The 27918-nt window shown below is 41.7% G+C and overlaps 3 protein-coding genes across 4 annotated transcripts in view; 1 reads left to right on the forward strand and 2 right to left on the reverse strand.

Moving 5' to 3' along the window:
• Nucleotides 1-13962, reverse strand: part of pkn1a (protein kinase N1a) — a 51278-nt gene extending 37316 nt beyond the window's left edge. Inside the window, exon 1 of the mRNA XM_051384383.1 lies at nucleotides 13104-13962. Within this exon, the coding sequence (XP_051240343.1) occupies nucleotides 13104-13124 (21 nt within the window). The 5' untranslated portion in view covers nucleotides 13125-13962. The remainder of the gene's footprint in view (nucleotides 1-13103) is intronic.
• A 3184-nt stretch (nucleotides 13963-17146) lies between these two features.
• On the forward strand, nucleotides 17147-21205 carry cunh19orf67 (chromosome unknown C19orf67 homolog). The gene is made up of 8 exons (XM_051384231.1): nucleotides 17147-17212; nucleotides 17438-17610; nucleotides 17757-17955; nucleotides 18044-18185; nucleotides 18662-18771; nucleotides 19689-19910; nucleotides 20005-20148; nucleotides 20321-21205. The coding sequence occupies exons 2-8, from the start codon at nucleotides 17481-17483 to the stop codon at nucleotides 20451-20453; spliced, it is 1080 nt and encodes a 359-aa protein (XP_051240191.1). The 5' UTR covers nucleotides 17147-17212; nucleotides 17438-17480; the 3' UTR covers nucleotides 20454-21205.
• Nucleotides 20963-27918, reverse strand: part of prr36a (proline rich 36a) — a 32812-nt gene continuing 25856 nt past the window's right edge. For both annotated transcript variants that reach the window (XM_051384191.1, XM_051384192.1), the window contains exon 6: nucleotides 20963-26450. In XM_051384191.1, the coding sequence (XP_051240151.1) occupies nucleotides 25336-26450 (1115 nt within the window). In that variant the 3' untranslated portion in view covers nucleotides 20963-25335. The remainder of the gene's footprint in view (nucleotides 26451-27918) is intronic.

Raw genomic sequence — 27918 nt, forward strand, 5'->3', positions numbered from 1 at the left:
AACAGTCCTCAAATTTCAAATCTTGTAGCCATTTTACAAGTTGGAGACTAAAAGCAAAAAGATTCATCCTAGAAAACAAAAAGTATTTTCTTTAATTTATAGAAGATTATTAGAAAAACAAAGACTTTACAGCTGTGAAGAAGAGTGAGTTTAAACTGGGTTGTCTGTGTGTTAGTTGGTTCAGCTGAGCCATGACTAACATCCGACTGCGAACAAGTCACGCCTGCTACAGTTACAAGTTACAGTGTGTGTTTGCCACTGTGTATAACAAAGTGTGTGAGCATGTGGGTAGGGAGACAGAAACTGGCTACGAGTACATCATATTTGTGTTTTGAGAGCACCCAGGGGAGACTGAAACTAACAAAGAAAGGCGGAGCATGGACTTGCATAATGCAGCACCTTGGGGCTTTATTGCCTGTGTGTGTGTCACAGCATTAACGGTTATGGCAGTTGGGCTCAGGTGTGGCAGCAGCAGAGACCAGTGCAGCAGGTCTATGGCTCTATGTGTGTGTGTGTGTGTGTGTGTGTGTGTGTGTGTGTGTGTGTGTGTGTGTGTGTGTGTGTGTGTGTGTTTATAGGACCAGCAGAAACAAGTTCAGCTCACCAACAGTGATTATGTGGTCTCAGTTGGAGGGATACTGCTGACAGTACATATAAAAACACCACCAACACTGAGTCAGAATTCAAAAAGGAAAATGTGAGTTTCCATCGCAAGAATTTCTCATTTTTTAGCCCTCAGATAAATGTGGCTAATAAAATTGATTAGTTATAATAAGGTTTTAAATGGCAAAGCAGATAGCCTCCAACTAAATGATCTGGTAATGTCCCAGTTGGCATGAGAACAGTATTATCTGAATTAGACTTTTTCCTTAATCTGTCAAATTTACCAGGTAACTTAAATGAACATCTGTCATCTCGGGTTGTGCAAGAGCAGTTTTGGGTACAACGACCAAACAGCTGTTTTCATTTTAAGATTAACTTGTTGCATAATTTTAGTTTAATCGGTTAAATCTGTCAACATTTCCATGTTTAATATTGTTAAAAGCAGGCTCAAGCAGAGTTATAGGAGTTATAGTGGATAAGAGCAACACTACTAGACACAGTGTGATGAAAACATAAAACAAACATATTCTGTGGAAAATGGGTGTGTTAGCTGATAACGCGAAGTAGAGCCATCTAACCAAATTGAAAGTAGAGGAGGTTTGGGTTTATAACAGGTTATGTAAAGTATTTCGGGGATAATGGAAAGGTCTGGGCTGATTGAATAACCACAGCTTAATGTAAGAAACAGTTTAATCAAGTGGGAAGGGAAAAAGCATTTCAATCCAATCTCTAATTACATAGCCAAATATAATTTGACAGCCTACGCTTAGTTAATTGTCCTCCGAGAGTCCACTCTCATTAAAGCCTACCCAAAAAAAAGTGGTAATATGTAAATGGAGTTAGGAGAACACTCTGTCGCTGTCCCTTTTCACGTTTTGAACAAGAATACCAATGCCCCACTGACTCCAAATAGATAATAATAAATCATCTTGCTTGAAAAGGCCAGTTGTGTGTGTGTGTGTGTGGGGGGGGTAAATTACCCAGTTAAATCACTGGGTAGCAAAACTATGACTTCATCCTCCTACCAGCTGTTTCTATGACAGCAGAGCTCCCAGGTTACACCAGGAAACACCTGTCTCCTCCTTTCCCTCAGCTATCTATTTGTCCCACAGTCCCTCTGCATTCAGGCTTGCTGACATTTGAATAAGCCGGAGCTGAATGAAGGCAAAGCCAGATGTCATACCGAGTGTTAAATAACTGAAGTGATCTGTGCTCTGGGAGATGTGGCTGCAAAAAAGACAACTCACAGACCAGACGTGAACTGAAGGCAGTGGTAAACTCAAGAAGAAGGCAAAATACAAAGACAGAAGAATAGCTGTCACTTTCAAGTTTGTGTGTTCTTGCTACAGCTCATTCATTTATTTACACTGCAAGCCAGTGGGAGTGCGCACGAGGCAACCATAATGTAGCACTTTGTTGAATCTGCAAACAGGCACGGTTCAAAGGAGCCTGACTGAATTTGTATTTGCAGAACGGCCTCAACCTGAAAAGGTCTGCAAATAGGAATTGACTTTGACAAGACACTTAACTGTTTCTTCCTTACAAAATATCAACGTTTGTTTACAGGTATTTAGGAGTACTACTATTGCTAATACTATTATGTGAAAGAGTTATATACTGTAAAGCTTTTTCCAATCAATTCAGCAAAACCTGAAGCCTCAGGTCAGTTCAGTTCAGATGGAGATTCGGGTTTGTTATGCTAGCCACTAATGTAGCCTCGAGCAGCTAACATCAAGCAGAGATTAGCAGTGGGCTGCAGAGGTCTGGTAACCTCACTTCTTTCTAACTCCACACCCTGAGTCTTCACACAACTCTCTGTAGAGTCACAAAAGGCTTTACACAGCTCTTACACATATGCAGTAGCACTCCCAAAAGACCTGTAAACACACTCTGACGTGTACAATCAGTGAAGTTTCCCTTTAAAAGGTCTACAGAGTTTTCAGAAAAGCTAATCTTGTGTCTGTATCTGTGATTCTGTCTGACTGATGGACTGTATATAGTAGATATACTGCCATATTCAAATGTAGCCTGTCACAGATAAGTGTGTGTACACTCTCAGTTTCAAACAATGTTTTTACAACAGTAAAAGATGGAGTGATGCAGACAGACGCCATACATTTCCATTCTTTAACTGATCTAATTTTCTTTTATTCTTGGCTTGGTCCATATCTTCATTCTTCATTCTGGTAAGAGAAGTTAAAAATATCCAGTTTAATAATGACGCAATACAAATTGTAACTAATTAAGCATCTTGTATATTTTGAAGTATTTTGACTGCGACTCCACCCAGCTCCCTAACCATCCAACCAGGACTGAGTTTTCAGCCAGAGCCGGGAGACCTCCCGTTGGGCCAAATGTTATCAGTGTAACTCGATCTCCAACCCATTCTAATGAGAGGGATTGTTTGTGGGGAGACTTTAATAACTCCCACAGCCTATTTATATCTTACAAGTCACACCCTCTGTGTATGACGCACCAAAAAAACAACACACAAACCCCACAGATATTGGTTTTGACAAAGACTGTATGTAATGCTGGCAAATGTTTGTGTATTTGGCTATGTTTGCCTGTTTACTCAATCAAAACAAATATGAAATACACACATGCAGAGTAATCTACTGTAGTTCATATATGTAGATGATAACAGAAAACATTTTGTACATGTTGGGAGACTACAGCTCTTTAAAGATATATCGGATATATCATAACAGTCTCCAGCAATATGCAATGAACAGACGATGATTGTGCATGACACCAATGGCATGATGCAGACAGTAATCACTTATTTAGTAAAGGCAACTGTGTTTAGCCTGTAAGTGTGTTGTCTATCTGTAGGCGAGTTAACAGCAGCATCACTTAAAAGCTAAAGTCTTTTCCTTCTAATTATCCCCAGTGGAAGACAGCTCTTGAGGTCCGACCATACCGTAACAGGAAAACAAGAGAGAGGGCAGGAGGAGGAGGAGGAGGAGAAGGAGGAGAGCAGCTGGTGCGTAGCCTGGACAAGAGGGAGGGAGAGATAGTTGGAGAGGGTAAAAGAGAGAGAGAAGGGGGGAGGCAAGATAACAGAAGGGCAACATGGTAGATCACTTTACACTCATGAGTGTTGTGGGGTCCAGAATCATTCATCAGAGGGAGTTTGGTCAGGCTCAGTACACTCACTACACAGGCCAGAACATGGAGAGAGGTCTCTGACACAGCAGTGGACGTAAGAAAAACTACACTATTGCACTGAAATATGACTCATGAAATGTTCTTAATATAGAGGCTGCATCTGACAACACTCATATACTACTGCACTACAACATCTAGCAAGTGTTGGAGTAAATGTACTCCTTCCAACACATCATCACTGTGAAGGCGCTGTAAAGATCACGCAGCGAAGAACTGCCAATCATCTGGCAACAGCAACGGACAAGGACTGCTGAGCTGACAGGAGAAATTGCCCAGTTGCCCCTGGTAACTACATTTGGACCATTGTAACCACCTCCCTTGGTGGTTGCCCCTACTGGCAACCACTTTTCATGTTAATAGCCTTCCCCTGTATGCCGGTGTAAAGTCTTCTGTTTGAATGTGAATGAGAGCGATACGGTCTCACAGATTTACAATCGTCTGCTGCAAATAGCAAGGTTTCAGGATTCAGCTGCATCACATAAAATTGCCCACAAGACAGAGCCCATACGGATAGATTCAAACCAGATAACATATGTAAAAACTTCAATGACCATTTAGAGATGAAAAAGGACAGATGAACCTTAAAAAAAAAAAAAAGGTGACATGGCAGAGAAGCAGGTGGACTAGAGCCAGAGTAATAATCGCTAAAATTAGCTAAATGTTATTGTTAAATACTTCCTAATGTTATATTACAATAAACACCATTTAAATGTAAGAACAAATGTACACTTTTTAAATCCATGATACTGCTACGATTATCCTGGCTTAAATTTTGTCACGTGTAACCAAGTCTGTGTATGCAGACACCCACTGTAATATAAACCCTTGCATGTTCGTGTCCATTTTTGGTTTATATCCGTAACTGACTAACGCGGTCACTAAAATTCTGGGTATAATTGCACGGGACCACTATTAATTAATTCTTAACATTAAAAACATAAAACTGGCAACCAGTCTGCCAAACCTGGCCTCGCTCTATACTTACTGGCTTAACAAGCCTAACATAAGCACACTGCAGATTGTGAGACATCGATTATCTGATGTATTTATTTCATTAGGGATTGTGTGTGATGCAACATAATGCTGACACATACGACTCTCGTTATCTGTCATATTCAAGTTTTAACTTTCTTTTTCGATTGTCATTTTTGCTGCTCGTTTTCACCTTTTGCGTCCATTTGTTGTCACTTTCTGTCATAACGAGTTAAGGTTGCCACACCCTAACACAAGCCACAATACATGGTTAGGATCGAAAATTTCTAAAGCTGACAGAAAATTCTTTGGAGCCCACAATATGGCATCGGGAAATTCCACCATCAGTCCGTCACGTTTATGTGAAATCCTGCTAAAACAGCCCAGTCTACGGGGGCTTTCTGTGGTAAACCCAACAGTGAGGTTGGTTTGACCTGGGAATGTAGGGTCAGATATTATTTAAAACTTATTTTAGCAACGATCCTCATACCCTCTAAGGGAAAAAACTTAAACATTAAAATTCAAATATAATCCTTTTTCCCCACAGGCAACTCTTACTGTCAGGGCCTAAAGGCTGTAAAGTTGTGTTTTGAGGATACAACAACCCTGAAATTATGGTTTATTACCAGTTAACTCAGATGGTAAGTAAGTAATTACGATGAACAACCACGTGCAGGATAAACCAGTAGTGCACTGGCGTCAAATTTGTGGGTCAAATTATCCTTAACGTGGTTAGATGAAATAATTTGGATGAGCCAACCTTTAAGTTCCCTATTAAACTATTCGTCTGACTGCCTAATGAGGCTTCTACAAATCAGTACTGGTGCTTTCTCGTTGCAGTGAGCTCTAGGGAACCATGCCTAGTTTATCCCATTAAGTTGGCCGATATTGCTTTGTTCATGGACTGTTTACCAGCTGACCCCCTGCAGTGGGGGAAATCACCACGCTTCAATCCCCATAATGTGTGCAAAAGAAAATTGTACACTTAAGGGGTGGAAGGGTGGGAGATGACCCACCCTACCCCCCCTGCGCAAACACCAATGCAAAGCAATGAAATACAGATGTAAATGTACATACTTAATAGTAAATTAAAACAGGCTGTTTTCTTTTTATTTCTCCAGTAAACTTCATCACCATTGCTTTAATGTTGCATCAGTTTACATGTCCTAAAATATCTTGTCCTATTAGGGGAAGAGAACATTTCCCCAAAGTGAAAACCCCTCCCAGAGATTACAACATAATATGCTCTGTTGATTTATTTCTACTAAAAAAACATCTTTGACCTTTTAATGCAAGAACTGAAAGCATGTGTGTTGGGTTTAACACGCACAGTATTTTGAAGCAGACTAAACAATTTTGTTTATTTGCTGGTCAAGTTGGGAGCTTCACTGGTAGAGCACAACATTTGTTAGACTAACCTCAACTTCCAACAGCACAGTCTTAAGCTATCGTTAGAAGCAGCTATCCCTTTAATAAACTCCTCATCCTATTTGTCTAATTTTCTGGTTGAAGAAAGGAACACTATAACTACACTTCGAAATCACTCTTTCTACATTTTTCAACACTGATTTTAAGCTGCCAATTTATGCAACAATCCTCCAGCTGAGTAGCTGTTTAAACAGCACACGGCAGTGCTGAGCGATGGGGCTGGGATCAATATATGTGGCCCAGGGGCCCTGCCATAATGAGCAGGGGTCAAGGGTCAAGGTATGTCAGAGCGCAAGGCTGCTGGTGTTGACAAGCCATAGGCCCATGTGAGAGGGAAAGTGAGGAATTACTGCTGTTATATAATAAAACTTCAAAGACTAAAATATGGGAGCGGCCCCAAATTTGGACTGACGCAGACATGAGGACAACTTTCAGCATCTGTAATCTATCGGCCTCATGGGATGGAAAAAAGACAGAGCAGTAAAGCGTCTGTTACATTCACGTTTTGGCTGAGTGACCCATCCTGACCTACTTGATCCTGTACATCCTCCTGACCACTCCTGCTTTTTCCAGCCCTCCCAGTGCTCACAGAAAGCTGGTGGGGTTCACTGGCCGAGGTGATGTCATGACAGTGTGTGAGCTCAGTGTAGCTGGCCTGCGTGTGTGTGTGTGTGTGTGTGTGTGTGTGTGTGTGTGTGTGTGTGTGTGTGTGTGTGTGTGTGTGTGTGTGTCTAGGGAGAAGGAGGGGTCCATCTGAAGCTGGAATGCAGGGGTACATCGCTATGAGGTCATGAGAATTATGGGCTGTTTGCACAGAGGGAAGGCGAGATGTGAATGAGAGATAAAGAAACAGAGCAAAATGCATGAAACGTCAACTTAGAACAGCTGCTGGGGCCAAATAAAAAAACACATGGTCTTTCAGTTTCCAATCCAAACACCATTAACCACGATTGATATATGGGGCTTTACTACCCAGCCTGAGGGTGGGCGCTGGGTGGGTTGGTTAGTTAGTGAGGGTGTGGTCACAAACATGCTCCAGCCAGGATGAGGAAAATGAACTCACAGTGAACTGAATGTGATCTGGGCTGCTGGTGTCAGACAATACAACCTATTGTACTGCTGTGGCTGTAGAGCCTCATCATCAGCATAATGCCCTTTAGACCTCCCCTTCCCTGAATCCTCCACCCTCCACCCTCTTGCCCAAGCAAAGCCTTACCCACATCGGAACTGCTCTCATCAGGGCAGCAATGCTCCAGCTACAGCACTGCTTTTCAAAATGCCAAAGTCACAGTGCAAAAGATTGGGCATAGTATGTGATATGATTAAAATCAAGACAGTACAAATCAAATAACAGGTAACAATGGGCTGCACAACTGCATTTCACTAATGAGAGAATGAAAGCAAAGATAAACCATAATTATATACTTCCTCCTAAAGTAAATAATATTTGTGGTTGGCAAAACAATTCCAATGATGATGACTCAAAAGATGTGAAAACAATGTGATAATGTGAACAGTGTCAATTCTGAGTGACACCGTTCACTCTGTCACATTGTGAACAGATACAGCAGCACTTGTCTGCAATGTAGACTGCCCAATCGCCCGGGGCAGGAAATATGCCACATCAGGTTAGTAAATCTACTAACTCGCTTGACTGGGAGAAATAATGAAATACATGAGCTGATGATAGAAATAGCTAAGGAGTAAGCCATCTCGCTTCCTTTTATCCTGGAGTATTGAGTTTAGTTGGGTGGTGTTAAAAGTATATGGTGCATCTCCAACTATGTATGGTGCAGTTTGCCACAGGTTTGACAGTAAACCCTAATAAATACAACTATTTGTATAGGGGCATGTAAAGTGACTTCAGGTACACAGATTTCTGAAAAACAAACACAAAAAAACCCCATTATGTTACCCTGTGAGAATCTTTACACCCTAGTCTTTAAGAAACTATAGTTCAGTTCAAGTTTTTTTTAAATGAGTTGAAAGAAAATATAAACTTGTACTTGAAACAAACTAATCCATGACACCAACACTGTACACAGTAGGTCTACATATTAGCACTGCAACTGGAAGATGGCGACTGACTGACTGTGTGACTGGGACATAGATGAGCGTCTGTAATGTGGACACCATATGGAGACACTGAATAGAGTCTATCAGAGGACAGAAGCCTATCTGTGTCCAACACTTAGATGTAACATTGATTGCTCCAACAGCAGAGGCTATGTACAGAGCCTTTTTTTGGTCATCATCACATGAGGAACATATTTTGAAAGAAAAAATCATGTTGCCTTCAATAATGGTAGACAGAAGTGAGAGCATGCCTATTACTCAGCCTCAAATCTGTTTCAATAGCTTTAGCGAGTAGCAGGTACAGATAAGATTCTCCTTGGTTCCTCTATATGTTCAGTAGCTTTAGGAAACCATTATACACAGTCCTAGAAATGCCATAATTTCCCTCAGGGTGAGACAGCATAAAGCACTCAGTCAGCACAGCCAATGAGGTTAGGATCATGTGTTACAAGTGTAAATATAGCATTATTCATGTGAGAGACTGCATCACATGGAAGGGAGTACACAGTCCTGTTAGACCACATTGTTTTATTAAACTGACATGACTAAAAATGAGTGAGAATATTAGCCCTCTCTCCAGTTGCTCTACTGTTCCTTGATGCATTATTGTGGATTCTGTCTGCCTACATGGCCACAGGGCAGCGCTGAGAAAAGCCTACTTTGTGCACATAGCTGTCTCCTTACGTCATGGTAAGTCTTATGGGAGGTACTCCTATGCATTCCCTGGAGTGTCTGACTCTTGTATGTGTGTGTGTGTCAGTTGTTACATCTGTGTGTTTGTGAGTATGTGTTTGCCAACATGAACATTTGCGCATAAGTACATTTTGTGAAACCACTGGAGTGTGTCTCACTTGTCTGGGCTTTTCCAGTGAACACACACTGAGCTAAACATGCCACACAAGCAAAAACCGCCACAGACCCCTCAGTATACTGTATAGAAAAGTGACAACCCCCCTTCTTTTCCATTCTTGTCTCCCCTCTAACCTTTATGAGGAAGTGTGACGCAGTTGGGTTCAGACTTCTATTGGGGCTGTTTAATATCGTCTTCCTGTGGGGGCAAACAAATGGCATGCCATGGGAAGAGTGTCGAGCTCCACTGCCTGCCTCTACGATAATGGAAGCTTAAAGGGGAACTTTACACATCAAAGTGTGTTTACAGGTCTTGAGGAGTACTGCAGCACATGTGAAGAAAGTCGTACTAATAAGCCTTTTGTGGCTGCAGATGGAGCTCCACGAAATATGATAAACTGCCTCAAGTGATGTCACTGGGTCTCAAGGCAAGGTTTAACACCTTAAAACTGATTCCCAGGCCGGAACAAAACAACCCCAGTGTTTCCTCTAGGATTTTTTTTAGCAGTGGGGGCAGGCCTGTCCGAACAACGCAAACTTTTTACATATGAAACAGAACTGACACTTCGCTGCGACACAAACAAATATATTTACCGTTTCAATGTTTCCAGATGTTTGATATCAGGACGTTGAGCTGACAAGTTGAACGTTGTCCAATTAAAACGGACCCACCGCGGTGACGTTTTTAGTGGAGCTGTTAAAGTTTAATAGTCGACCTCAAAGAAAGCAAACGTTTGACAATAAGCTACATCAACACAACAGTATGTGGAGTTAAACTGGACAGCCCCAATAACCTCTGAATAGTTCTACTTGTTGTTAAATTGCAATGTGAGGGGCAGCCAACGGGGGTGCATTATGTCGGCAGGATCATTTAAAAGGCAACCCTGACGACATTGTGCGTCTGCCCCATTTCTGATACCGTGGCGGCAGAAATTTAACAGCGAGGAAACATAGAGGAAAACACTGAACCCATAAGTGTCACAGCGTCATGTTAACTCAGAGTATAGCAAACTTCGGCTCATGCTTTAAAGATAACTAATGAAAACCTGGTGGTGGTGAGACGACTATTTCTTTTCTCTTGTTTCTGGACTAGTACGAAAGGTTCTGTGGACGAAGAGGGGGATAACGGATTCCAGTGTTGTCCACCCAGCAGCCACTGAAAGCACCCCTTCTCCTTTCACCCCTATGTCAAAGATCAAAGGGAAACCATAATCTCCATCCATCTCCATCTTTCCGTCTTTCTTTGACTCTTCTTCTCTACTGTCCATAAGCCTCACAAGGCCTCGTGGACTTAAAGGGGAACTTTACACATCAAATGAAATGTCAGAAATGGTTTCAAGCTGCTTGGTTCTGCTGTTTGTCTGATTCTGGGCTGCAGCAAATATCAGCTGACATCATGCTGTAGGCACATTAACATGGTCAACAACTTTCAATCAATGACGTATCTCCCAAGCTAGTCATTGGAGCAGGCAAACTGACAGGCATGGCCAAATGTAGCTGCATCTGTTCGTCACAGATTTTCCAACCCCGGTTGATTTGTGACACAAAGAGTGTAAAGGCACTTTTGCATCTGTTTAGGAACGAAGAGGAAGAGGCCAACTAACCGAGCTGAAAGCTTTCAAAAGCAGTCAGATAACATGCCTCACTTAAGCAACATAATTAAACACTGACTGTGGCCCATTTTACTACCCACACGTGCTCGAGTTCACGACTTCCTGAAGGGAAAAAAAACAGATAAATTAAACTGTGCGTGCGTGTGTAGAGACACATCAAAGATAAATGTTATGATGCCTTTATGCATTTAAATTACTGATTAATCTGCTGATTATTTTCATAGGTAATTGACTAACTGTTTGGCATTTTTGCTTGAAAAAATTTGATACTGAACTAAAGCTGTGAACGGACCTGAGGACAAACACTTAAACCACATAAGATGACGGAATTCCAGCAACAATAAAAAATATTTTTTTGGTCTTGAGAATCAGAAACGTGCACACACTGAACAGCTCAGTAAACAGTGGACAGCAGTCTGAGCAACAGGTAGACTACAAATTATAACACCAGGCAAACACCCTGTGTGGCTGTATCAAAACAGAAATGGACATCAACTGCTCAATTATAATGCAATGAAAAGAAAATGGACAAATATGGATGAACTGGTTGATGGAAGAGAAGTGGTCAAACTAGGACCGTTAAGTGTTTGGTCAGCATTTTATGACGTCAGGAACTCTTGCACACACACAATAAGAGGAACGTGAAGTTTTTTTTAGCCACCTATCATTGCAATCATTTTAACTAGCATGTTCAAAGTCTGCTTAAAATTGATTCCATCATTGTTCAACTACTGCATTTTCACGTGCACCTGTTCCTCACTCGGCTACTTCTTATAATAGGGGTAATAATAGGGCTAACTTGTCTCCTGTTTCACTGCCTGCTCTTCATTCTCAGTTGAGTGACATCAGAGTTCCTGAAGTGCAAACAAGAATTCATGATTGCAGAACAAACATGTAAAACACACACACACACACACACACACACACACACATACACACACACCTGCATCACCTGCATGACAGCACCTGTATTTCTAAACTGTGCACAGCTCCAAGCTTTAGACTTAAATGTCAAAGTGTGTCAGGCTCTACTGGAACAATGGCTCGGCAAGTTCAGTGGTATGAATTTCACAATGCTCATCTGCCTCCTCATTCCCCGACACAAGCTGTACTGTTTCTTTGGAGCAAAGTAAACCAAAGATCAGCTAACCTTTTGCCTACATGCAATAGTCAGTACATTGTAAAGTAAGTAGTGTTCCTGCTTGCTGATGGTGTCTTGAGGGAGTAATGCCTAATGGGAGCTAGGGGTGGTGTGTGTAATGTGTGTTGTTTCAAACACCAGTATTGTGCCTGCGTGCACCTGCCTTTACTCTCTGTATCTACAAACAACAACACCACACACACACACACACACACACACACACACACACACACACACACACACACACACACACACACACACACACACACACCACTTTAAAAGGCAGTTAGACCAAGAGGCATTATGGCAAAAGCAATACAGTAAAACACCAAAGGACAGAGCCCTGCTAGAGCTCACTGCACACAAACCTCTCCAAAACCAGAAAGTGTCCCAGCATACATTATTAACAAGAGACAAACTATCCATTTCCAATTCAACTGAGTGGTTGGTGGTTCCTAACAGTGGGGTCCCGGGACCGCCAAAGATCCATGAGACGCCTCTTGGGAGCCCCCCAGAAAATCAGGAATATTTCCCCCCACACCCACACACACACACACACACACACACACACACACACACACACACACTAGTCCACATGATGCATTAACAATTAGCCCTGTTAATGCATCTTATGATGGTGCTTCCCTTTGCAACTACAACTTCTTTGCACCTTACCTACCTATTTATCTTTCTACCTAAGAATTTTATTCTATTGTTGTAGCTTATTCTATTGTATTTTATTGTGTTTAAATGTACCTGGCTGCTATGATGACCCAATTTCCCTTCAGGGATTAATAAAGTCTCTCTCTCTCTCTCTCTCTCTCTCTCTCTCTCTCTATCTTTCTTAAGTTGTTTGAATCTCCCTACTGGTGTTACTTGACCACAATACTAATACTAACGTAATTTAGTTTTATAGTCATATACAAACCTTTTTTTCTAACTTTGGGGTTGGAACCAAAGATAAATCTGAGGGGTCACTGTTTTTGCTTAGAAAATACTGAATATTTTTACCTTTGCAGCCTATAAAAATCTTTGAAGTCAAATTTGAGACAGAAACAAAGTCTTTGTCCTATGATGAGGGTTCACAAGTAGATACTGATTCATTTAAAAAAGGAGTCAATAAAAAAAAGTTGGGAACCACTGGAGGAATAGTTAGAGGACCACCTACGATCCTGCTCGGGGTCACAGGTCAATAAAGACAATTTAAATGAGACAAGCAGGTTGCAGGACATCCAACTTCATCAACTTACTTGTATGGAGTCGTTCGCCATCGTTGTCCCTGTTGCTCTGTTTTCAGTCAGTTTGCAGTTTTCACAGACAACCTGTGCACATGTGAGGATCTGAACCTCACGTCCTCTCCAAGACAGTAAAATTAAATGATAATCGCAAAAAGGACCGGCTATTTGTCTTATCTCAACTTTATACAGTCTGTATTGACACAAAGGCAAACAGTCCAGAGGTAATCCGCATTGTTGGCTTGCCTGGCCGCGCCTGGATTGAGCCTCCCCGTCCTCTTCAGTGTGTTAACCCAGCGTTTAGCTCTCACTTCACGGACATAAAACCACAGTCTGCACCTTTAGCAAACAGACGGTCACTCGCTCAAGAGCATCCAGACACAACTATTAACCCGCAGAGGCATTGTTCATCTTATTCTTTGGGTGCTTGCCATTCAACAGCTAGCAAGAGCTCCCCATAAAATCCCCCAGCAGCCCTCCTCCGTCATGAACCCGGGCGGTGATGAAGTCACATCCACAGACAACAACAAACAAAACAAAACAAAAAATTAAAGCTAGCCCCCTCTCCGCTGTCTTCTTTTCCCGGGGAACATCCGTGAAACACGAACACGCCTCAGTCTCTTGTCTGTTATCACATGCCGCCTGTCAGTCCTTCATACAGCCAAATGGAGGGACAATAGAAAGCTAAACCTGCCCACTAAAAAAATAAACAAAAAAATAAACCCTCACCGCTGGCGGAAGTCATAAAAAACCCGCAAACGACACACAAACCGTCCGTCGCTAGGGGCCCAACGTCTCATCACATTCAAACCGCGGGTAACTGAGGGGAGAGGAGCACGCACCACTTGTACCACCAGACCTTGCTGCGCGCTCCCGACGCTCCAGCAGTGCCGCCCGGGCGATCATTGGTCCGGGGCTGGGCGGCGGGGGCGCGCCCGGATGTACCATGTGACCTGCACCGGCTAACGTCGTCGACTGTAACTTGTTATGAGCCAACTGTTGAATGTGTAGGTTCAAGTCCTGTATCTAATAGTACAGTAAAACTCATCAAAAATAGGTATTATATCATTCTAGTTTATATTATTACTGGTTTTTATTTTGTATATAGAATCTTAATCTGTTTAACATCAGCATTCTCTCACATCATGTTTATCATCTGAGTTTCAGTGTGTTTGCATGCTCCAGTACAGCTGAGGTTTATGAGAATGGCCTTAATTTGGAGGATATTTGGTCATAAACCAGAGTCAAAGGTCCAGAAATGGAATATAATGTTCATAGGTATGTTTTAATTAGTGTATAATCACCTGAATATAGGAATCGCTCTGTTTTCCTCACCTTACAATGAGATGTTTTTATATACAGATGTTTCTACAGTAGCCCAGAACGGACAAACCAAACAGCGACTCTTGATAGGGTGTTTTGTGTTTTCCGTGAGTTTTGCGGCCACTGTAGTGTCTCCTACACGTTTGGAAGGCTGAGCTGTATTCAAATGGCTGCAGTCTGTAACTTAACCACTAGATGCTGCTAAATACCACACACAGGTCCTTTAAGGAAAGTTATTACAATTCATCCTGAAGGGGATATAAATGTCTGAGCCCAATTTCATGGCAATTCATCCAGTAGTTGTTGAGACATTTCACAAGTTGGGACCCTGGAAACAAAATCACTAAAACCTTAAATGGCTGCTCTTGGCCAGAAGCATCTATTAGTGTTTCAGTCATTTATAGGAAAAAGAAAGTCAACTTATCAATCTGCTCTTTTTTCTTGTTCTTATCTTACTTCCTGTTTTAGGCTGAATCAAAAGCTAAGACATACACACACAGAGACACTTTCAGAGGTCTTGGTGCTGCAGCTGTTAGTTAGATGTGTTAAGGGGACTAAAGATACAATCATGATTACAACAGTTAATGATTTTTCCTTATCTAGAAATAAAGTTTTTCATACACATCAAAACTCCAACCACAGATGAATACTGTACTCTTATTATGAGCTTTTAAGCAATAAAGATATATCAGAACTGTTTTATGGCGCAGGACCAAGTCAAGTCTCAGCTAGTCTCTAGTTTTTCTCTCAAGTCTTAAGTATGATCAAGTATTTCTGTAGTCAAGTCTAAAGTGAGCCAAGTCTCCTGAAGTTAAGTCCAAATTGCGTCTTACTTGGTGTGATCCTTTACTCTCACAGACAGTTTCTACTGTACAAAGTTAACTGAATATGAACATGTAATATAATATTTCCTGTACTGTGGTCGTTTTGCCTCATTGTATAAAATCCAAGTACAAAGCAGAGAGTAAACAAGTGAAATTGGTGTTGAAAGGGTTAAATCTAACTCAAGTCTCATATTCAAGTCTGCTGCACAGGGTATTCTTGTCTCCAGAGCTAAAGTGGATCTCATTCAACAGAAATGGTAATCATGTATTATTACATATGCGTGTATGTGAGAGAAACTCATAATAGGGTTAGGTGATGTGTGAGTGGGCGTCTTCAGTAGATTTGATAGAGAAGTTGAACAGGATCATATTTGCATAACTGATTTCCATAATGAAAATAAGCCAGCAGAAAGATAGGAAGGAAGCCGGAACAGAAAGTGATCCCAACGCTCCAGGATACACACATATCTGATATGTATGTGACATGAAAATGTGCGCTGTCACAACTAAAAATAAAAAAGGAAAATACTGAGTCACCCACTGTCAGCACTTAGTATGATTCAACTTGCTGTGAGTAGGAAAGAAGATGACACTGTGAGAACATCACAAATGTGTTGAGAAGGTAGTAATGATTCATGATAGGGTGACCTATTCCTGATTCCTAAGTTCTGAATTGAACCAATTTTCAAACAATATCCTGTTCGTCCTGTTGACCTGGTAGGACTGTGATGTAGTTTTTAAATTAAAGTTAATGGACGGGAAAGGATAAGACATGTTACACAAACTTTCTGTGTGTAGAGGATATAGGGGAAGTCACAGGAAGAAGACATCTGTTTTGTGCGTACTTCAGCAAAGACTTTATGAACAGTGTTTTTTTTTCTGGATGTTAAAGATAAGTTGCAAAGAATGTGTTTACTGGTTAGCCTACTTTAAAACAAGCTGACTGAACAGTTGATAATAATTGTATTACATCACACATGTCAAAGAGGAAATGTCTGTATTGTTATTAAAAAGTAATATGCGGTTTGTTATACATGTTATTCAAATCACAGGGCTATTTAAAGGTCCACAGTGGCTATGTTCAAATGACTGAGGCTGTCATATCTTTAATATTTTTACTACATGTGATTACATTAACATGTTATCATTGTGTTAGGCTGGCAAAACTGAAAGAAAAACACATAAAATCAGATATCCTGCAGTTGAATAAACTCATTTAACAGATCTTCACAAAACAAATATTAGATTAGTTTATATGGATAACTAAAACTCTAACTTGGATACCAGAAGATAAATGCATTTGCATCAGTGAACTGATTTGTGGTAGCGTATTTCCAAATAGTTTGTTTAGTGAAACCGACACTGCAAAACCAAAAGATGTTCAATGTACAATAATGTGAGTAGAGTTAATTATGGATGTTGAGCTATGGCTCCAGGGTTGGGAGGGTAACTTTAAAAATGTAATCCGACACAGTTACTAATTACATGTTAACGTATAGTCAGTAACCTAATCCGAGTATCACAACAGTTAAGTAACGTAATTTGATTACTTTCCATTAGCCTACTTCTGGATTACCTTAACATGTGTGTAAAAACAAGAGAAAGGAAACGTCAGTAAGAAGTATTGATTTCACAGGACAGCAGAACAATATAACCTTTAAAAAGAAAATAGAAACAGAAAAAATGAAAAATGTATCCTCTGCTCAGTTTATTTTTAAAAATGTAATCCTGCTAAATAATCCCATTTTTTTTACCAAATGTAACTGTAATCTGATTACCCCTTTTTTTCGCATCCTGATTACTTAACTCAGTTCCAGTTTTTATATTTTTTGCACTGTACACCGCAAAGCAAGCAAACCTTACAAATAATAAACAAGCTTTTAATGACCTTTGACCTTTGACCCCTGCGAGGTTCAACCGGAGGAACAGAGCGAGGTAACGGTCGTCGTAACTGCTAGCTACGTAGCTAACGCGAAGGTGAGCTCATTAGTTATTAAAACGTTATAATAAACAAACGGCGTTCATTATCTTGTGATTTAACCCCAAGTAGTCGAGCAGTATGCAGTCGTTATCGCTGGTCGTCTGTTTACTAATAAAAGTTCGTTGTGTTGCTAGCATCAACGGTGGCAAACGAAAGGTTAACGGTAAACAAAGCTAACAGTCGTTATCGCAGTCTGCTCACGGAGCGTTTCTTATTTTCAGCAGGTTTCCTGAGAAATACCAGTTTGATGTACGAGCAGGAAGCATGACCGATGATACTGAAGTTCAGGTTGAAGTCCAGCTCTCCACAGACTCTCCATCAGGACACCGGCGGGACGAGAGAGCTGAGACCGAGTCCGACTGCACGGAGAGGCTGCAGAGCGACGGACGAAGAGGTTAAACACTGTGGATGTCTAACTTAATGTCTCTCAGTTTTACCACTCATTCACTGTCAGTGAGTTAATTGAATGTGTGTGTGTATATATATATATGTGTGTATATTCTTCCTGTTACTGTAAAGGGCATTTAATGTGTGCTCCAGAGGTGGAGGAGCCGCTGACGCTGTTGGCTGATGTTGCTCTGGCGCCTCCCTGTGGCGACCATGCGGCCTGCAGCTGTGACTGTGAGGCCTGCAGCTATGTGGAGGTCAGAGGGATGGAGGGCAGCCTCCAGTCCATGCAGCTGCTGCTCCAGTTCCTCATGAGGAAAGCAGATGACTTACAGGACTACCTCGTCAACGGGTAGGGTACTGGCTGGTCATTATGGACTACTGCTACCTGGGTATTTCTGGTAGTTCATGATTCTGTTTGTGTGTGTTTTTTTTAACAGAGGGCATGTAGAAAGAGAGGCTCTTACCACCACAGTGCCCAGTTTCCTGTACACCTGTCAGCCTTTCTTTAACCATCTGGAATCGATAGCTAGGAGCACCGTGACCCAGCACTCCGGCCTGCCCTTTGACATCTACACGAGGGTAAAGAGCGCCGTAGTGAGCAGCTTTTGTGTCACGAGGATGTTGAATGAGTTTAAATATATCATTCACAGGTTGTGATTTTAAACTTTTATTATTTCTAATAATATTCAAGTGATTTTGGTTCATTTGAAACCATTGCCATTTCATCTGAAATTCCAACCTAAAACATTTTAATACTGTTTAAAATTAGGTCATCAGGTATTCCTGATGTATTTTGCATGTTGCTCTTTTATTGTGATTATTGTATGTATTTTTATTAGCCAAGTGGATTTGGTTAACAGAAAATGTTCAGATTGACAGATATCTGGATTTGTTGTCTTCCTTGAACTCAAACTACAGGAAATACTAGTTGTGACTGTTACTATGCTGTAGTTCCAGTTGTTGGAACAAACCGTCTGCTAAAGTGGGCATATTATATCTGTTGCTGAAGGGCTCCAAGTTTAGTCTAAACTTCTGCTCTGTGTGTGTGTGTGTAGCGCGTGCAGCTGCTGGACTTTTCTCAGCAGCTGTGTGACCGGTTGGAGCAGCTGGTGTTGACCTGTGCCAACTACAATCTCCTGTGTTTGGACGAGACGGAGCCTAACAGGTACACACACACGCACGAGAACAACACACATTTCTACTGATACTGAATTCCTTTTAGTATTTACTTTTTGTTTCTTTCTGGAAAAAAACATGTCACATTGGCACAAACAGAACAAAAAGTCTTCATGAGGTAATCAGACATACAAATATACATTCATTAATTTAATTTTGATGGGTTTCCTGCATTTGGTTTCATTTAAATGATCCATGTTTTCTCATTTCTTTCATTTTATTCTCAAAACTTGGATCAACTTTTCCACTGAATTCATTTCTTAAACAATAACAAACCATTGCTCTTTTTCTGGAGGATTAACTTCACACCAGTTTGTTGGTGTAGATTTTTGCCAAGTGAATGTTCTCTAAGTAGTTGTGTTTACTAATTTCAGTCTCTACTAAACCTTTATTATGTCAGGGAAGGTTGTATAAGAGGAAACATGCTTCATAGGCGAGACAGTACAGTACAGTACAGGACAACATGCTCTTAAGTAAAATTGTCTAAACTTAGTGATCATTTAAGTGCTTTAGTCTTCTATAGTTTGTAAAGATATCCTTCATCCCTTTATATATACAGCCACATTTTATATCCAGTAATGCTTTTTTTTAAGTTACGAAATATCTGAAAGAGACATCTGGAGGCCAAATGTAGTTGCACACGCCTGTAATCATTTGGAGGCTTTGCAGTTCCCACATTATAAATACAATAAATTAAATCAATATGGTACATTCCCTTCTCTCCACTCTGACAGATCGCTTGATATTGTTGGCAGCGTAAATGTATCTCCCTACAAATGTGGATTCTACTATTTATATTGGTATTTTAGATTGTTATGCTGGTATTGTTTTCTGCTTATTTTTACCAGCTGAATCCTGTGAATCCATTTTCTTATTCTCTCCCTCTCTCCCGTGTGCGTGCCCCAGTGTGTCTCACTTCTGCATTGGCCAGAGTCAGCTCGGTCGACTGAGGCTGACCACGTTCCTCTACTGTAAGCCGACGGCGTACCTGGCCCGGGTCGACACCGGCCAGCACAAACGCATGCGCTGGAACGTGGACAGACTCCGAGACGAGCAGCAGCAGACGGATGAAGAGCAGGGTGGAGAGAGTGAGGAGAGGGAGGCAGAAACAGTCGGCAACACAGAGTAGTGAGTCTGGGTGATGAGTCTGTTTCTATAGTTTTGATAGTAAATGAAACAGGAAATAAATATATTATTACCAAAATCCCAACGTCCCATTCAGTTACTTCCTGTGCTGCGAGGACGTTCCCAACACGCATGCAGAGGCCGGCGTGGATAGCCCCCAAGGTAACACTGGGAGGATGTGGTCCATTGGTCAGTGGGTGCAGGTGAACCCTGACCCCGACACAGAGGACATCAATGACTGGTATACTGATTTACATTTGTTCATTCATTCCTCCGTAGATACTTTTACGTAAAGAGATGTTCCCATGCTCAGTGTGGTATCTTGGGGGGTGGGGGTGGGGGTGTTAGACTAAAAAGTGTAAAATCAAACTGATAATTAGAGCAACAGTTGCTTGTGCTCTTGTTTGTTTCAGGATCATGTGCGAGGTTCCTCAGGCCAGCTATCAAAGGCTGTTGTTACTGGGCAGCAGTGAGCCGTCGAGCTGCAGCGCTACAGACCTCCTGCTGCAGCTGCTGCTGTCACAGCAGGCGAGAGAGCGACGTTGAGCTGTGAGCGAGTACGTGTGTGACATCCGTCTCTGGGATACACCGTTCTTTACTGTTGGAAGGATAAACAGCCAATTCTCAGAGGATGGTGCAGATAAATCCTTCAGCTAGTTATTCAGTGTTGAGTTTACGTGAGATTTTAAAGGTTGAACGTCTGATTTCTTACGGACGTCGGAGCAGAAACGCCCGAGCTGGAATCACAAGCACGACCGTAAAATCTGGCGCTTTTAGCCAGAGTGAGTTGATGCTTTTTTTTAATCCACATTTAAAGATGAAGACGTTTGTGTTTTCATTACAGGCTGTGACCAATGTTTGTTTCAGAAAGTTGTATTGCCTCAGTCAGGTTATCTGCTGTGAGCAGTCTGTTTTACGCTCATTATTCTATCACTTTAATCTGTTCAGTGTGTTAATGTTGTAAGTTTTAAAAGATTTTAAAGTTTGTAAATATTTTAGGTTTCCACTTTTTTTAAAAGAGAATTTGGTTGTGTTGTAAAAGACTTCCAGAAGAGTTATTAAGAAACACATTTTATTTACATGAAACAGCATTAAAATAATTACACACAATCACAGATTTCTGTCTTTCAGAAAATCCAAACAAACTTAACATTTTAAGACAAGCTGCCATGATTTGGGCTCAACAAGTGTGAGCGCCCATTTACTTCATTTCAACAGGTTCATTGAGCCATTTAAATTAGCTCGCACAGGCCTCACCTCATTTTTAATAAATTAACCCAAAACGTGAGACTTACCAACTTTGAGTCTAATGAACTATAATTAAGATATCTGTGTTCATTTTGACCTCATAACCATTCAGCTCAACGGTTCTGAGGACTGGACATGAAGCATAAGAAGGCGGCAATTTACTTAAACAAAAAATAAAATCCTCCATTTACAACCATCATCCTTCATTGTCTATTCAATAAAAATCTATAATATGACTCTTAAAGGGCAACTATACTTCTAAACCTCTAAAGTACAAAAGTAAAGTGGAGTTTCCCTTCGTTACAGTGAGCAGTCTTTTTGAACAATATACACATAAATGCTTACAAAAACACTACACAGACACGTTTGAGAGGGCACATTTTAAAAAGTCCAGCTTTGTCAAAAATGCAGTGAGCGTAATGCGTGTCCTGCCTGGAGGTACGAGAACGCAACCGTACATAAGCATAAACACATTCTTGCTTTTCAGCTGCTACACATAGGCTTCGATAAGAGAGCAGACCAACTAGTCGGTGATGGTAAAGGGAAATTAACGGTAAAAGTCAGTTAATTTTAAAGCACTGGATGGACTGGATTAAACTAAAGTTAGCCTTTATGCTATTTGACGCGAGCAGGGTAGTAAATCTGACTAAATACAAAACGTATTCAAATGGACAAGAGTGCAAATGAATGTCAAATTCTGTTAGCATTTCTGTGTCCTTCAGTTACATTTACAAAGGAAGAAACTGTCTACTACTTAGTGTACAGTGAAGCTGACTGCCTTAAACACCGACTGACAAACACATACAGCACAGGTATGAACATTTACAACCAGAGAGACACACTTTCGTACCACAGCTCATCACAGTTTCAACAATAATCATTAATACTCAGAATAACCTGATATTGAACCCTCCCAGCAATCCCTCCCTTTTCATTATCCTCCTCTTCTTATCACACTATAAAGTGACTCCTGACCTTCACAGCAGTATCGGTTAAAACCCAGTTAGTCGTCTTTTAAATCTGTGTACTGGACCAGTGTAGAGGGCCTTGTATAGTAACCAGCTATCATCTGTCTGTAGTGAAATAAAATGGGAGCATGAAACACAAGGAAGACTATACCTGTGGGGTAACAAAGCAGTGATGTTGCCCTTCAGCAGTATTTCATTTGATCACTAACAACACAATTATAAGCACATAACTAAAACCTCATTAGTCCCTGACTCCAGTGTTTTAAAGGAAATGTTTACCTGTTGTATTGACCAGACTGAGATCATGTAATGATGCTTGAGCTAACGCTCAGGTTGTCAAAAAATTTGATGATCCGCCTCGTTTCTAAATCAATACATGAGCTCTTTGAGCTCAGTTTGCAAATAAATTATACCAAAGAGGACGACACCCAGGACTTAACCAGCCAGTGTCAAGGCCTCAATCAACATATTAGAATTATTACAAAATTAAAGAATTTAAGACTTTGATTAAGTGCAATCTCAGAAATCTGGGATTATTCAGTAGCAAGACATCTTCAGTGTTCTCATTTTACTACAACGTAATAAGGAAATACACCGATCAGCCATAACATTATGACCACCTGGGCACCCTGACAGGTCTGCAGCTACGCAGCCCCAACAAACTGTGTTCTGACCCCTTTCTATCAGAACCAGCATGAATTGTTTCAGCAGTTTGAGCTACAGTAGCTCGTCTGTCGGCTCGGACCACACGGGCCAGCCTTCACTCCTCACGTGCATCAATGAGCCTTGGCCTTCCATGACCCTGTCTCTGGTTCACCACTTTTCCTTCCTTGGACCACTTTGATAGGTACTGACCACTGCAGACCGGGAACACCCCACAAGAGCTGCAGGTTTGGAGATGCTCTGACCCAGTCATCTAACCATCACAATTTGGCCCTTGTCAAAGTCGCTCAAATCCTCACGCTGCTCAATCTTCCTGCTTGTAACATGTCAGCTTTGAGGACAAAATGTTCACTTGCTGCCTGATATATCCCACCCACTGACAGGAGCCATGATGACCAGATAATCAGTGTTATTCACTTCACCTGTCAGTGCTCATAATGTTATGGCTGATCAGTGTATGTGTAAACATGTATGCAGAGTTATGGCTTCAATTAAAGGGGCTACAGGTGAGGAACACAAAGTCAATTTAAATTGATAATGGCCATTTGGCACCGTCGGTGTGTTTGTGTGTGTGGACATGGCCACCCATGGCACAGATTTGGCATAAAGAAAAATATCCGGGTTCAACCCTATTAGAATCCCATGATGCATCCCTGCTACTGACTGTCAGTAACCACATGGTGCTGGTTGTGTGAGTTTAAAGGATTGAAGTGTAATATTATCGTCAGTGTGATGTTTGTTTGCAGTGGTGTAGGATAGCGAGTGTGAGGTGAGAGAGGTGCAGAGTTTCACTGTGGGGTTATGTTGCGCTCGTCTACTTGAATTTCTGAGGTGGAGATGAGACCCAGGTTCTTCACTGGCAGCACCGGAGACTTTGTGGCCCTGAGTAGAGACTCTTAGGCAGTGTCACAGCTACCATTGAGGACACAGAGGTTGTGTCCTTATTTGATTTTGTGAATTTGGGAGTTAAAGCAACCTGGAGGTAGTTTACATTTTACAATTAAAAACTTTACAGGCTGATATCAGTGTGTTTACTATACACTCAGTATACTTCCATTTCAGTACTTTAAAGCTAATAGAAAATAAATTAAAACCCAGGGCTTGGTCCATGAACATACTGACATTTTCTAACAAAATACATTAAACTACTCACGTATCTGTTAAAACCCCCTCGAGAGCCTAAGTGTTTTAAATGAGGAAATATCAGATTGAAAAATAATTAAACAAGCCTAAGAATATGACTTGCCACTATTGATATATTTAGTTTGGTACTCAAAGTACTGTGGTTGCAGAAAATTTGACAGTTAACTGAATAAAGGCCAAGGGGAGAACTTCAACCTCAGTACTTCTAAAATCCCAGCCCTGCTCTTAGTGTACGTACAAATTCGATTTGTTTCACAAACTTCACAGTAAGCACGAATCTTAATTAGGGTGGTATCCATCCTGGGAGTAAGCACAACCTGAGAGTCTTAATTCAGGGCAAGATTTGCTTTTTTACCATTATCCGTTAATAAACAGCATGCGTGCTTGAGAAACAGCCAACAATGGAGCTGTAGCACCGCCAAGCATTGTGTATCTGTGTTGTGCTCGTTTTTACAGTACAGTTAGAGATCCCTGTCGTTCTTAAGTAAATCTATGCAGTGGTCCCCAAACTTTCATCTAATGACCCCTTAAAACAGAGCTCTAGATTTGTGCCTCATTGTCACAGGTTGAATCTGTCTAAGTTCAGACCACATCAATTACTCCCTCTCAGATTGATGCATTTTAATACTTTTTAAATCCATAATAGGCAATTTTTTTCAGTAGTTTTAAAAAAGAAAAATAAGCAAAGAGTAAATCCTGAAGAAATAAAAATATTGTTTAGCAAAAATAGGATTTTATGCTCATCTATCTTGCTAATCATCTGGTGACCCCTTGTTAGTTGGAAACCACTGATTGTGTATGGGTCTACCTCCAGGGCTGGGCAGTATACCAGTATCATTTATTGTATATCTCTGTGATACCATCATGGTTTTTTTTTTAAACATGTTGTGAACTAACAGTCAATTTAATACTACAAAGCAATTACCAATTTCTCTCAGGTTGTTCTTCTGAAATACTTGTGAATGACAGTTTAAAATAACTTTTTTTTTTTTTTTTACCATTTAGTATAATGTGATGGACTTTAGTTCATCTTCCTTATAGATACTGTGATTTAGATCAATGTTGAAGAATTTCTACTTGGTATTGCATTTTTTTTCCCCACATCACCCTGCCCAAGCATTTACTTCAAACAGTTCATACTGTTCAAGAAGTCAATATTAATATGCTTAATTGTGTGTATGTGCTGCTCTGCATGTGTACATCCCCCTGTTTGTTGTGTACCCATTCTTGAATTCCCATAAGTATGTGTGTGTGTAAGTAGACAGCATTTGTGTTATCTTCCCTGTATGTTAGTGTTTAACAGTACTGCAGATGTTGCATTTTAAGTGACACACCCACATCCACACCCACACACACCCCCACACGCCCCCACACACACACGCCCACACACACCCACACACACACCTTCAGTGATGCGTCTCCAGCTCTACCACTGTCCACTCTCCCTGTGGGGAGTTCCCAGTGGCCTCTGGGGAGAAACTGCTAACAGAGGTGACTGTGGCAGAAGGAGGGGTGAGTGGAGGCAGGAGGCTGGGCCACAGGCTGCTCTCCAGGGGGCTCAGTGTGCCTCCTGCACCCCCTGGCAGCAGCAGAAGGGAGGAGCAGCCATCTCTGTTGAGCAGCAGGGTCTGATTGATCAGCTGCTGGACAATGTCCACTTTCTTCCCCCAGTCCAGGTCCAGGGGTGGAGGTCGCTCTGGAGACTCAGGAGGGCAAGGGGAGGAGCTGTCTCCATCCTGGGAGGGGTTGCTCAGTGTCTGAGGGGAGTCTGGGAGAGGAGGAAGGGTCTCTGTGGATGGCGACGAATCTCCAAGTTTGTCTTCATCGGATGTCCCCCTTTCACAGTCCTCGTCTATTTCTTCATTTGACGTCTCTGGACTAGGCTCCTCTTTAGTAGTGTGCTGCTTTATTCCCTCTTCATCTTCAGCCTCCTCTTCATCACTGTTCTCTAGAGCTTCATAGATGGTGCAGAGGCCAGAGGAAGGTGACAGCAGGACCGTCTGACCTTTATTAGACTGTTGCAGCTCTTGTTGCCACTGCATGATTTGCTGTCTTTGCTTCAGCTCCTCCTGCTGCTGCTGCAGTTGCACTTCAAGGTCTCTCCTCTGCTGGAGCTCCTCCTCTTTCCTCAATTTTTCCTCCTCTTTCTGCTTTGTCATCTCCGCCTGCTCTCGCATGTTCTTCTCCACCTCCTCTTTATTCCTCTTTATTTCTTCTTCAGCCTCATCTTTCTTCTTCCTCTGCTCCTCTTCCTCCCTCCTCTTCCGCTCCTGCTCCGCCTCCTCCAGCGGTCGGCTCTGTTGCTCCCTGCGCTGCTGCAGCTCCAGCAGCTGTCTCTGGTGTTGCTCCAACCTGCGGAGCTGGGGGCTCAGCGACTGCTGCCCAAGGTTCCTGGGTGGGAGGTCGGCACAGGTCAGCTTCGGCGAGGTGACCGCGGCGCTGTGAGGTTTGACGATGTCACAGTAGGTTCTGGGGTATGCTGTGTGATCGCGGCGGTGAGGGTGCGGTAGTGCAGTGAAGCCTGTGTGTGAGAGGAAGTGGGAAGGAAGATTACAGTAGCGTGGTGTTATAAAACAGGTCACAGGCAGCAGGACAGTGACAGCAGTGCAGTGTGAGTACAAGCAAAAGGGTGTAGAGGGAAGGGGGCGGCCTTCAGAGGCTCATACTTGAAGGAATAGTAAAAGCATTGTGAAGCCAAGCCCAAATGTCTGCCAGTGGCCTAACTGACCAGCAATTATTTGTATTTGTATACTTTGAACAAGTGACAGTGGGACATTGTTTGAAAGCAGTGCAGCAGTGACAGATACAGCCTGCTAAGTATTCAGAGGGGTGGAGACACAGCATTTGTGTAAAAACAACAACAACAAAAAAAAAAAAACAGACACACCAGAATAGTGACCCAAAGTAAGGTGACTGGGGGTGGTGGCTGGGGCAAGGGTAGGGGCAATTTGTGCAGAGAGCAAATGTGCATATTCAACGTGGGTTTTTTTTTTTTCCTGTACATTTTCTTTTTAAATAAATGACACCCAGAAAAGAAAGGGTTTTTTGTGCAAAAAAGCAGCCAACTTCCTGTATATGCAATCACTATCAACTATGGTGATAACCACAGAAAAAACCTATTGCGAGCTTAAACAGTCATCACCCGTGAATGAAGTTTAAAGTTAGTCAACCAATGATACATGCAAAAGCTCTCCATGCATTTATAGACATCCAGCATCACAAGAAAACTAAAATAGCTTGGCTTTAGAAGGCTAGACATTATTCCAACCTAAGTACATCAAGTCCTAGAGCCAAGCTATCTGGCTGACCCTGAACACACCAATCCAAAAGTAAAGTAATGAAAGTCAAGTCATTGTGCAACAGTGACATGCATAAGCATAAGTTAACATTAATACTATAAAACAGTGCAGCAAGAATGCTTAAAAAAGCCAGTAGAAAAGAGCTAAAACAGCAACACACCCACAGTGGACTGGAGGGAAATAAAGTAGCAGCAGAATGAGCCGGACGGTTCTTCAGGTTCGACGATGAGATGTCCAACTTCTCTGCTGCTTCAGATGGCAAAGTTTGATCCATGGATGGATCCTGGTGGTGTGGATGATCAACTCATGGCAGATTTGTTCCAGTTATGTGGTTGCTCAGACCCGTGAAGTCGTTGAGGTAGGGCACAATCTCCAGTTTATTGTGTCCAGTTTTCAAAGTAAAGGCCAAGTGAGTGTCTGTGTGAGTGTATGGCAAGATTAAAGCAATGATAAGCTGTAGGCTACATGGTTGACTGAGTGGAAGTGTCTGCAATATAATGAGCCACTGGTAAAAAAAAAAAAAGAAGCTTTTGACACCTGAAATTAACGTGTTAGATTTGTCTCGCGCACAAATCCATAGATAAGTATGCCTAACACTCCACTCCCAAGAGCCCATTTCAATAAAACTATACAGTGAGAGAGTACATCATGGTAAAAATCTAATCTTTATTTAAAGTTTTAAGGTTCATT

This window comes from Dicentrarchus labrax, unplaced genomic scaffold, assembly GCF_905237075.1.
Source record: "Dicentrarchus labrax unplaced genomic scaffold, dlabrax2021, whole genome shotgun sequence".
NCBI classification, from domain to species: Eukaryota; Metazoa; Chordata; class Actinopteri; family Moronidae; genus Dicentrarchus; species Dicentrarchus labrax.

Coding starts and splice junctions, on each gene's coding strand:
- cunh19orf67 (XM_051384231.1), top strand. CDS start 17,481: ATGACCGATGATACTGAAGTTCAGGTTGAAGTCCAGCTCTCCACAGAC. Junction 18,186..18,661: donor CCTTTGACATCTACACGAGG/GTAAAGAGCGCC, acceptor GTGTGTGTGTAG/CGCGTGCAGCTGCTGGACTT. Junction 18,772..19,688: donor GACGAGACGGAGCCTAACAG/GTACACACACAC, acceptor TGCGTGCCCCAG/TGTGTCTCACTTCTGCATTG.